The sequence below is a fragment of the Lactuca virosa genome, chromosome 8 (genome assembly GCF_052849685.1).
Source record: "Lactuca virosa cultivar CGN04683 chromosome 8, Lactuca_virosa_CGN04683_v6, whole genome shotgun sequence".
In the NCBI taxonomy this organism is placed as follows: domain Eukaryota; kingdom Viridiplantae; phylum Streptophyta; class Magnoliopsida; order Asterales; family Asteraceae; genus Lactuca; species Lactuca virosa.
Window position 1 is genome coordinate 192,377,998 of NC_136433.1, and position 13,400 is coordinate 192,391,397.

A 13,400-nucleotide genomic window follows, 5' to 3' on the forward strand; every position below is an offset into this window, starting at 1 on the left:
GCTTATTTGAAGTTTGATCTCACTTCAATCTAAAGAGGAACTCGTTGGAAATCTATTTAAATTTTAAAACCACACATCATATTTAATCTATGTCGTTAGTTATATATGTATATGTGACCATTGATAGGTTTAGTTACCTAAATTGTAACGGAGACCGCTTTCATCCTATACTATTGATTAGTGGAGAAGATTGTTTAAGGGTACCAATATTATGATAACATTCATTAAAGCGCTTATATAGTTATACATACATTTATATATTCGTGGTCCAGTGGGAGATTGTTAGATAGTTATGGGACCACATCATATATATATATATATATATATATATATATATATATATATATATATATATATATATATAATGTTATAATTAAATCCAATTATTATACTAAAGAATATAAATTGTTGATTGACCGATTTATAGAATATTTACTTACCATGTGGGTTGAGTTCCCGGTTTGACTCAAGATCCTCAAGATCCCTTCCATCTCTCACGTTAGGGTATATCTCCATCTATATGTAAATGTGATGAGGAGCAGATCAAGATATACGAAATACGCATGTAAATTCGTTTAGAGTTTGCTGAGGGATTTTAGAGAGAGCGTGTAAATTCGTTTAGAGGATATTTAATTTCTCTAATAATAATAATAAATAATAAATAAATAAAGAAACAAAGGCATCATTTATAATCATTGATATACATTCAACTTGCCACCACGTTTTTTTTCTAATCAAAAGTTATAAGACGAGAGGGAAGTGGAGTGCGGTTTCAGGCTACGTGGCATGTGAAACCGCAGTGAACACCGCCCCCTCTATACGGTTTGGGTTGTGCGGTTTCGAGGAGCGGCAGAAAATGGGAGCACTCCTCTCTCTCTTTCTTCTTTTCATTCTATACCACTCCCTGAGTGTGGTAAAAAAGTGTGGCCAAAAGAGGGACTGGTGGCACCACTCCCTCCAGCCTAACAGGTGGAATTTTCCTATATTTAAGACTTCTTTATTTATACAGGTTTTCGTACATCTGGATACTATTGGTATCTCTGATATTTGCAGTTGATCTTCTTCCAATTCATTTACGTTGGCAAATGTTTGTCTGTATATTACTATATTTGGGCATGTCTTTCCTTAATTTCTTTTCATTTAATTTTTACATACGGCACTTCATAATCTTGTTTCATGTTCTTATGATTCACAGTTTCTCAAGCTGGAAACATCCACTCACACTTGAATCTAAAGCTTCTTCTTTAATTTCCGTGTTGTACTTTTAAGGGTTTAATATCATCCATCCATCTTCGAAAGCTAAGCAGAATTCGTCATCTTGATATGAGTAGATTTTCATTTATATTACAAACTTCATCTCATTAGTAACATAAGCTTTTATGTTGTAGATTGATACCAACTATCGGTGTTGGTCAAAATTTGGATCCTTATGAGGTAGCAAAAGTAAAACATGAGTCTTCTCAATTATTCTTTTCACACTATCACAAGTCACAACTTGGACAAAACGAAAGCAATGACATCAACTCATAATCTTTATAAATATAAGCTTCACCATATATAATCACTCCATACTTACTTAGATTCAAGCAAAACTTGAAAGCTACATTTTTTGCATTCATTCATTACAGATTACATATTGTTACAAGATGAATGACGAATTAATCTTGTTGGATTGTTGGGCAAGTTCATATGGAATGAGGGTCAAGATAGCACTTGCAGAAAAAGGGCTTGAGTACGAGTGTCGTGAAGAAAACTTTCAAGAAAAGAGTCATTTGTTACTAAAATCTAACCCAATTCATAAAACAATCCCTGTTTTGGTTCACAACGGCAACCCCATTTGTGAGTCTCTCAACATTGTTCGCTACATTGATGAATTTTGGCCCCACAAATCTCCATTGCTTCCTAGTGACCCTTACAAAAGGTCACAAAACTTGTTTTGGGCAGACTATATCGACAAAAAGGTCCTCATTCTTCCCCTATCTTGTTTAAACACTTAAGTTTAATTTGATTTCATTGGTTAGATGTTTTTATGTTAAATTCTAAGGAATATTTTTTAAAATGTTAGGTTTGAAAGCTTAAAAGCAAACTGTAACATTGAATTCATAAAGTAAACGAAATAATACATGAGTTTTTTTCTATGATATTAGGGTAAATGGCACAAAAAACACTATTTTTACACAGAAATTCGATTTTGACACCGTGTTTTTTTTTGTGTCAATTTTGACACTGTGTTTTCCAATTTGTTACAATTCTGACCACTTGACCGGTTAACCAGGTTACATGCTGACGTGGCATGATGACGTGTCAGTTTTTGATGACGTGGCATGCTGACATGATATGCTGACGTGTCAAAATTGATTTTTTTTTCCACAAAAAACACTAAGTTTTCACCTTTTTTCGATTTTGACACTAAGTTTAATTTTTTATTTCAATTTTGACACTATGTTTTTTTGTTCCAATCGAACATCATTTATCAAATTTTGTTCAATTTTGTCTATTTTCCATTTGAAACTGTATAAATATATTTTTTTTATTACATTTTAAACCGTATAAACATATTTTTTTCGTTTAAAAACCACATTTTAAAGTTGCATATTTAATATAAAATACAATTTTTATATAACTAATACATATTTATACATAAAAATATGGTTTGAGTGTAAAAAAATGTATTTATACAAAACTATGGTTTTTAAATGAAAAAAAAACATATTTATACGGTTTAAATGTATTAAAAAAATATTTATACGGTTTTAAATAAAAAATTGTCAACATTGAACAAAATTGGAAAAAATGATGTTCGATTTGGAACAAAAAAACATAGTGTCAAAGTTGAAAGAAAAAATTAAACTTAGTGTCAAAATCGAAAAAAAATGAAAACTTAGTGTTTTTTGTGAGAAAAAAATTCAATTTTGACACGTCAGCATGCCACGTCATCAAAACTGACACGTCATCATGCCACGTCAGCATGCAACCTGGTTAACCGGTCAAGTGGTCAGAATTGTAACAAATTGGAAAACACAGTGTCAAAATTGACAAAAAAAAAGCACGGTGTCAAAATCGAATTTCTGTGTAAAAAGAGTGTTTTTTGTGCCATTTACCCATGATATTATTGTGCATTAATTTTCAAACAATAGAACAAAATTACAGCTTAAGTCGTTAAACTTTTAAAAAAACAATCAATGATACATACAAAAAATATATAAACCTTGGTTATTAATATAATACAAAAGCCTCTTGTTTTAACACAAGCTATTTGGGTGCAGATTTATAGCATTGGGAAAAGAGTATGGAGGGGGAAAGGTGATGAAGATCAAGAAATAGCGAAGAGAGAATTCATAGATTGCTTGAAAAAGTTGGAGGGTGAATTGGGAAATAAACCATATTTCGGAGGTGAAAATGTAGGTTTTGTGGATGTAGCACTTGTACCCTTTACAAGTTGGTTCTACACCTACGAGGCTTGTGGTAATTTTAGCATCGAGGCTGAGTGCCCTAAGCTTGTGTCATGGGCCAATAGGTGCATTCGCGACAACGAAAGTGTCGCAAAAGCTCTCCCTCACCCTCGCAAGATCTATGACTTTGCTTTGAATCTTTTAAGTAATGACTCAAAATGAAGACAATATGCATTTGTAATATGTGGACTTGGCGAATAAAATGATCATTTGGTTAATGTATCTAACAGACTTTCTTCATGATATATAATTATTACTTAAATTTTTCGTATGATTAGTATCTAATAATAATGATAGTTATATAAGTATTCTATATATAGATAAAAATTAGAGGAAATCACAAAATCATCAAACTATCCTTTTTTTTTTATTTTAGATAAATGAACACTAATTTCGTAAGTGTGGATTATATTTTGTTGTGAAATTATTTTTAAATATTCCTCACCCAAAATAAAATAAATGGTAAATAACACAAAAGACATTAAGTTTACACCAAAATTCTAACTTGACACGTGTTTTTTTTGTCTCAAATTTGACATTGTGTTTTCCAATTCTTTACAATTCCGACTACTTGACCGGTCAACCCGGTTACCTACTTATATGGCATGATGACGTATCCGTTTTCATGACGTGACATGCTGACGTGTCAAAATTGAATTTTTTTCCCATAAAAGACAATAAGTTTTCACTTTTTTTATTTTGATATTAAGTTTAATTTTTTCTTTCAATTTTTACACTCTGTTTTTTTGTTCCAAATCGAACATTATTTTTTCCAATTTTATTCAATGTTGACCGTATACATTTTGTTCATTTAAAAAACATATTTTTGTATAAATACAATGTTTTTTTTTACATTCAAACCATAATTTTATGTATAGATATGAATTAGTTATATAAAAATTGTGTTTTATATTAAATACGCAACTTTAAAATAAGCTTGAAGGTTTTTGGAGGCGTATAGTCGAGCAAGGCTCAGATGTCAGGTTTGCAACTCGTGAAATTTTTACATCTTATTCGAAACTGTTGGTTAGTTTGTTTCTCATGATATAAATAATGTATATTTATGCATAACATTATGCTTTTGGATTAAAAAAAAATAATAATAAAAAATAAAAAATAAAAAATAAAAAATACTTGTTTTTATTTAAAATATGGTTTTTAAACTAAAAAAATGCATTTATATGGTTTAAAATGTAATATATATATATATATATATATATATATATATATATATATATATATATATATATATATATATATATATATATATATACACACGGTTTCAAATGGAAAATGGTTTACATTGAATAAAACTGGAAAAAATGATGTTCGATTTGGAACAAAAAAATAGTGTCAAAATTGAAAAAAAAATAAACTTAGTGTCAAAATCGAAAAAAGTAAAAACTTAGTGTCAAAATTGAAAAAAGTGAAAACTTAGTGTCTATTGTGGAAAAAAATTCAATTTTGACACGTCAGCATGTCATGTCACAATGTCATGTCATCAAAATTGATACATCATCATGTTATGTCAGCAGGTAACCTAGTTGACCGGTCAAGTGGTCACATTTGTAAAAATTTAGAAAACACAGTGTCAATTTTAAAAGAAAAAAAACACAGTGTCAAATTATAATTTTAATGTAAACTTAGTGTCTTTTTGTGGTATTTATCCTAAAATAAAAATAAAAATAACCTTCAAAAAAATGGAAGAATATTAATATATTTTGCAATAGTATAAACAATTTTCACAATGATATGAAGAATTTCGTAATGATAAGGACACTTCTATAATAATGTGTATAATTTTGCAATGATATTTTTTTTCTTTGAATTTATTGTTTATTGGGGTGGGGAGTAATTTTACAATTAAAATGGTATTATAAACAAAATTAGTGCTCATTTGTGTATAAATGGAAAAAAAAAATAGTCAGTTTGTTAGAACATTTTCCCTATTTTGGTGTTTTTGTTATTTTTCCAACAAGTTATATGAGCTATACAAATATTAAAAATCGAATATGTAAAGTTGAGAATGCTAAAAGCCTAAAACATTTGTATATGCTTTTTCACTTGTACGGAGAATGACAAATGTTCACGTTTATAACTATAGATAAAGTTGAGAATGGTCAAACGTTTGCATATGATTGACAATGCATATCAAGTTTAGTACGACTTCTCTTCAAAAAAAAAAAAAAGACATTTGATATATTTTTCAAGTTTATATACATTTGGTAATTGAGTTTTTTTTTATATTTATCTTTTCAACTTGTTAAACTGTACACATTCAGTCCTTATGACCGGTTATTCTAGGTTAGCCGGGAAAAATGACTTAATAGGTAATATATTTCTTATTTTGTACACATTTAGTCATTAATATTTTTGTACATATTTAGTCCTTAATATTTTTTGTTTCAAAATAAGATTTTTTTGTTTTTGTACGCATTCAGTACTTATGAATGATTTTTTTAGGTTTTTCTCACGACATCTTACGTGGTTTGGCTTAGGTCTTGTATTCTGAACGTCGTAACTTCTTTATACGATATCAAATTTTAACGATCTTTATATTCACGTGTTCGTTTTTTGAGTCTACTACAACTTTCGTTAAGATTACTCTCGTTATTACAAACATATGGATATAAAGATCGTTAAAATTCGCGATCGTATGAAGAAATTATGACATTCAGAACACATGACATAAGCAACCAATTAGTCGAGATCGCGATGGACATAAGCATGAAAAACCACAAACACCTCATTAATGAATGTCCCACGTAAGACGTCGTGAGAAAAACCTAAAGAAATCATTAATAAGTATTGAATAAGTACAAAAACAAAAATGTCCTATTTTACAACCAAAAAAAATATTAATGACTAAATGTGTATAAAAATATTAAGGACTAAATGTGTACAAAGTGAAAAATATATTAGTTTATTAAGTCATTTTTACCGGCTAACCTGGAGTAGCGGTCATAACGACTGAATGTGTACAGTTTAGCAAGTTGAAGGGGTAAATGTGGACGGAAAAAAAAACTCAATGACCAAATACGTACAAATCGAAAAATATATTACCCTTTTAACTCATTATCCCATAGACAAAATTTAAATACATAAAAGCCAAAGTCTACTTTGTTCCTTGTTGCATTTACTCTTAAACCACCTTTACATCTATCCATTTTCCATTTATATCTTCCACCCTTTAATATGATGTATTTGACTTCATTAAATCGTCTTTTTAGTACCAAATTTTTTTTGGAACCGGCTATTATGTCAATAGTTTAACGCTAACTAGAAACTAGCAAAAAGAAAACATACGATTAAAATAAAATTGAATTTTGCAACCACGCATTCTAATTTTTAAAGCCTTGGTGTTTTGAACAAAATACCAAAACAAATAAAAAACAATTTTGTCAAAAATAAATTGCTTCTGATAATGAGAATCACCAAACATCATCGCATTCCGATATGTCCAAAGAATCCAAATAGTTGTCATAAAAATTGCATCCAAAATCACATGTTCCAATATGAAAACAAGTTTGGCATCCACCCACAAAAACGCCTCAGAAATAGAGTGGAAAGTCGAAATCACCAAATTCGTCTAATTCTTTGTGGGTTCGGTTGATTAAAGTTGTTCATGGTTATAATGGTTTAATTGGTTCCTAACTTAGGTCTATTCCTAATTCCACTTGGATTTCTATTTTAAAAGCGATAAATCACTAAAGGTATCAAAGTATTGACTTGATGGCTTTTTGTGTTAAAGATGTCGGAGATGGTTCTCAAACTTATTTTTTGGATGACGTGTGGATTGGGAATGTTTCGTTGAAGATTAGATTTAATAGAGTGTTTGCTCTATATCTGGACAAAGAAGCTACGGTTCAAACTAAATTGGGAGTTTACGACTGGTGGTCTTTTTTCGTAGGAATCCGAGAGTGGGGGGTTGAGTCTTGTCAATGGGCTGATTTATCTTCTTTGGTAGCCTCGGCTTCTTTGTCTACTTTAAAGGATCGGTGGTGCTGGTTCTTAAATAGTTCTGGTGAATTTTCTGTTGCTTATGCTAGATTTTTGATTGACAAGTTGTCTTTGCCTGTTTCGGACCGGTCTTCTCCTTGGAACAAGTTGGTTCCTATCAAAGTCAATGTCATGGTTTGGAGGCTTTCTTTAAACTGTCTTCTTGTGAGAAATAATTTGGTTAATAGAGGTGTAGATATTTATTCCTTGTTATGTACGATTTGTGGTGATTTTTTGGAAAATGTAAATCATTTATTCTTTTGTTGTCATATGGGTGCTTCTTTGGTTGACAAGATTTCAAAGTTCGTGGGATATAATTATTCTTGCGCTTAATTCTTTTGAAGATTGGTGGTTTTGCTTTGGTTCTTTGAATTTGCAGTCGTCTTGCAAGTCATATCTGGAGGGTGTGCTTTTCACTTCTTGGTGGTTTATGTGGTTGCTCAGAAATTCTATTGTGTTTAATTTGGGGTGGTTCAAGAAGCGGGATATTTGGGACAAAGTTCTTACGCAATCGTTTTTATGGGTTTTGAGTAGAACGAAAAGAAAGAAAATTAGTTATGTAGGTTGGATTCCCAATCCTATATTTGTCTTTTGATTGTTGTTTTTGTGCTTTTTGGATTTTGGTTTTTCTTTTGTTCTCGTTGCCTCTTTGCTAAAGTTTTCTAATAAAGTTGTTGTTCGAAAAAAAAAACTTGAGAAGCTAAAGAACACCTGAAAAATAAATAAGAAACATCATCCACCTCTTCTTCACAAATTGGACACAACACCGAAGGAAGATCAATACCCCTATACTCAAGATTCTTCCTAGGAGGCAAACGATCCAAAAAAAGTACTACCCATCAGCTTATTTATCACCAAATTAAGGTGAACCCCTTAAAGAATACCAACCCATAAGCTTTATTGGTTGTGTTTACAAAGACTTGGTGATGCCCATGCGGTTGAATTGAATGGCCGGTTACAACCACACGAGCACAAAGAACATAAAATAGAGTTTTGAATACGACTCTTTATTAATCAAAATTAACCGTTAAAACTCAAATACAATTATCTTATTACAATCAAACTATAACCATAATATGACTCTTAACTAAGATATAAATAGATCATATAAATCTAAAGATTTTATCCAACTAGCATAAAAGTTCATAATAAAGATAAATTTTAACAAAATAAACTCGTAAAACAAAATAAACATAATAAAACTAAGAATAAATTATTGAAATCATCTCTATGCTTTGATAAAATTGCGAGTTTGGTCCTTCACATTTTTTTCGCTCGGACCATCCTTATAATTTGAATTTGTTGTGTTTTTGGTCTCTTGCAGACATGAAAAGACTATAATTTTTTTTCATTTTTTTATTACTTTTTTTATTATTTTATTTTAAAAAATAAAATATACCCACTACATCCCCCGCCCCTTTTCTAAACCTGATTTTTCTTTGGGTCTCTCTCTCACATTAATCTTGGAAACACTCTAACCACCATGTTACCCATTTTGGCTAGAAACAAGCTACTAACGCCAAAACCACCTACCATTATGGGAAACCGCTTCCATTTGTCTATCCTCTTTCTTGAACCACCTTTGGCTGCCTTTTCGCAGCTTGAACAACCTATTTCTCCTCTCCCACAACCTTTCAGTTGGATTTCCCCGGACCACAACCTCACGGTTCGATTGCCCCCTTCCGACACACAACCTCACGGTTGGACTGCCACTGGGCCACAACCTTTCGGTTGGATTGCCCGTGTTTGTTGACTGGCGGCACAAAGCAGTAGAGTCTCAACCCAACCACACCATATCGACATGTAAAACAAATAGACATATAATAGTAACCAGATAAACATGCAGATCTTAACAGTTCATTACAATATAAAAATATTCCAAACCAGAATACACAATCTACTAGGTTAGCATTGGTGCCTTCGACCCACAAGTACAGTGAGGAAAACTCACATCGCAGTCAGAAAAAGATAGCATAAAAGAACGTTGCTCCAGCTGACACTCTACCGGTCACCTATACGACAAACAATGACTTAAACTCAATCTACAACTCAAAATGCCCCTAAGTCAAACTTGGTCAAAGTCAACGGTCAAAAGTCAAAGTCAAAGTCAACTACAGCAGGTCGCCACGATGTGGTCCTTCTTAGCCACGTCGTGGCCATTAAACGACAAAACAAACGGGTCTTGACCTAATCACCATGTCGTGGCAACCTGAGCCACGCCGTGGCGACTGGTCTAGGTAGCTTAAACCATTAAGTCACTTTTCTTTCCAACATGAAGGGCTCCAAAATTCAGGTCTGGTCCTTTCTAGAGTCCAAGTGGATAAAGTTTCCAACTTTATCCCTTTAGACCCTCTAAGAGATAGAGATCTCACTTCTAAGTCTAAATAGGTCAAAATTTTGACTTGACTTAACCCATTAAGCACTTTCCTTGAAGGGTTACTAAATCCCCACTCCAGAACGTTTCTAGCACCTTATAATCACATAAAATCCATACTTTCCAAACATACCTGTTCAATACATGTTTTGGAGTCTTATTAGGTCAAAATAGAGAAAAAATGGCTAAGATCTCATGCAAGAGTTCAAAACTCTATAAAAATCCAGATCCAACACTACTAACCATAAAGGGACTCTGGGGATTCATAAAGTTGACAACTTTATGAAACCCCAACAGTCCAATATGTCCCAACATGAAGAATAAGGCATAGAAATCTAGATTTATGCACAATAAACCAAAAGCTTGGAACTTAGGGACTTACAAGAGTCTAGAAGATGCACAACAATATTATGAGAAGTGAATCCAAGTCTAGAAGTCACCTTCTTCTTCCTCTAATCCCCCAAAAATCAACATAAAAAGCTTAGAGATAAAAAATAGAGGTTAGGATTTGCTTGGAGACTGAGAGAGTGTAATGGAAGCTGAAGGTGACCAACCCTAGCCATCACATTCCCTTAAAAAGGGCACAAACCTCGGATATTAGGATTTCTCATTAAATTGTTGCCACGTGCGTGGCCATAGGCTGCCACGCCGTGACGGCCTTAAATGAGATTGATATTTCTTAAAACTCCACGTCGTGGCGCTTTCCCCCATCCCTTGGAAACCCTAAATACTTAGAATTTTGAAATTTGAATTACCTCAGGATCCGGATGTTACAAGACACAACCATCACATCCCTTATTCCGCCACCTACACAACTAGAGGAGCAGAACCACCTACAACCTGTTGTTAGATTAGGTGTCTAAGCCCATAACTATTTTTGGTATGTACTTGATTTGATTATGAGCATGGTCCTTTTGGTTTGCCTTTACTCATGTAACTTGATAGGATGACAAAAGGAGAGAGAGTAGAATTTATTATGTGAATAATAAATTCGTACTCAAAATGGTTTTATTAATATATTACAAGATTAATATATTATTTGGATTCATATTATTTAATTAGTATTGATCGGAAATTGATTTGGAATTAATTTGGTGATCAAAAGAGACTGATTAAATAAAGGGGACTGATATTGCAATTATCTGATAGTTGCTAGTTGGGCAATGGATTCCTAATAGAAGGATTTGACGAAATCTATGGAAGCCCATAAAGATTTCGTCCAAAGGGGATTTCTAGAAGGGCTCCATGGATTGCTTAAGGCCTAAGCAAGGAAGTTAGGATTTCCACCTTAAAACTGTGACATCCCCAAAATCACGGCCAGAAAAGACCGGTTTCAATTTATGCTTTTAAAATAATTTCAGAATAAATCCATTGATTTAAAAGAGCTGCGGAATTTGTTCCCAAAACAAAATATGATAAAAATAAAGTTTATCAAAGCATTTCATCAAGAGATGCATTTTCATTATATAACAATATTCGGGATGTCATGTTCCGATAAACAGACCAAAAGCATAAACAACAAAAGATAGACCATACAACAGTTACATATAACAACTGGTCTAATATCAAAAGATCTTGATAAGTCATCCAACTTATGCTCTCGCGCCACTACTTGTAATACAACAAAACTGAGTGGGTCAGGCTTCGGAGCCTGGTGAGCATATAGGGTTTTCAACCCACAATAAATAATTATATTTAATTTCACCAACCAACAATAACCCGATTACCCATTCCCGTTATCCTCACTTTACGTCCCTAAAACAACATCTATCTCAAGGGACCTAATCTAGGAATTTCATCGGGATGGACTTTACCGCGAGGGGTTTCCTCAGCAATAAAAGTCCTAAGGCAACCATGAGGGGGATAGAGTACACCGGTGAACACATCATTCACAACACCTACAGGTTATGAGCATGCTAGCGTTCCACAGGACTGTCTAGAAAGTGTTTGTGGTCATTATCCATACTCCGCTGGATAACTAGATCAACAACAACAACATCGAGGCCTCTCATCTGTTTATCACACATCAACTATCTACCCATGTTCTACCCAACATATTAGTAGATAAAAATATATATTTTTATACATAGTTTAAAACCTGTATAGCATTCTCATTCAATAGATATTCCAAACAACAGATGAGACACATACACATAACACGTATTTCATAGAGAATAAATCATATCTATGAGATAGAAGAAAGTGAATATACATTCACACATATAAACATATACACATAACACGTATTTCGTATCAAATACTTCAAATTATGTGTTAGAAGAAAGTAACTAGACACTCACTTGATTAGAAGATGATCGGACAGCACTACGGCTTGTAGAAGTAGTATTCTTCGGTAGATTTGGAAGATCTTCACAAAAATTGGCTTCTCGCTGGCAGAGCTTCGGCTCAGGAATTGCACTTCTCGGGATCTTCGGGGCTTCGGGACTTGCTTCGGGTCTCGGGATGATACCGGGGCTTTGGGGGGTTAAAATAGGTCTTATAGAGAGTATCGGGAGTGGGAGAGTAAGGGAGGAGCAACCAAAATCGGCTGACCCTTGATTTCTATTTATAGGGCCATTTTTCAGCTCTCACGTCGTGAATTTTAAGTTCTCACGTCGTGAACTTAGTCGTCACTGCATGCGTCATCACATGTTGCGTCTGACAGGCTCTGAAAGGTCAAATCACTGAGTTCACGTCGTGAACACTGTATTCAGAAATTCATAACTTTCGCATACGAGCTCCGTTTTCGACGTTCTTTATATCCACGCGTAGGTGAGATTATGCTCTACAACTCTTATTTAGACTCCGTTGGCTAATTTTGACGTTAAATTTAATATATTATTTTTAGTAGGCCGGGACAGGAAAACTCTGTTCGAAATTCATAACTTCTTCGTCTGACGTCCGTTTTCGTCTGTCTTTTTACCGTTGGACTACTATCGATGAGATCTTCAATTCTCATTTAGAAAGTTTTGGCTAAATATCACTCGATCTCAATCTCGAGTTTCGGGCTGCATACTGCTAAGTTGAAACTTAGAAAAATCATAACTTCCTCATACGAAGTCAGATTTGGGCATTCTTTTTATGCACGCTCTCGGTTTAACGTATTCTACGACTTTCGTTTAGATCTCTAAGGCTAGATATCGCTCTATCTTAAATTCATATTTTACGTCATTCAGCGTCGTGTCGGTTCTGTCGCGAAACTTCAACAGGTCATAACTTCTTCGTTATAACTCGGATTTCAACATTCTTTATATATTCGGAAACCTTGTCACGAGCACTACGTCTTCATGTATCAATATTGGGTTTATCTAACATTTCATTTTGACGCTTATTTTTATCCTTAATTCATTTAAGTCACACAATTAAGCACAAAACACATAATACTCAAATAATACATCTTTATTATTTTAAGACGGGTTACAAAGGTTAACCTAGACTATCACATCATCATTAATGACGAGCCCAGAAACATAGGCGTTACAATTCTCTCCACCTTAGAATGATTCCGTCCCCGGAATCACACATCAACAAACAAATGCGGATAGCGATTCATCATGTCACTCTCCGTCTCCCAG

General features: G+C 33.2%; 1 protein-coding gene across 1 annotated transcript; it reads left to right on the forward strand.

Moving 5' to 3' along the window:
* Positions 1 to 1,586: 1,586 nt before the first annotated feature.
* On the forward strand, positions 1,587 to 3,723 carry LOC145132224 (putative glutathione S-transferase parA). The gene is made up of 2 exons (XM_079066931.1): positions 1,587 to 1,961; positions 3,267 to 3,723. The coding sequence occupies exons 1-2, from the start codon at positions 1,647 to 1,649 to the stop codon at positions 3,612 to 3,614; spliced, it is 663 nt and encodes a 220-aa protein (XP_078923057.1). The 5' UTR covers positions 1,587 to 1,646; the 3' UTR covers positions 3,615 to 3,723.
* Positions 3,724 to 13,400: the final 9,677 nt, after the last annotated feature.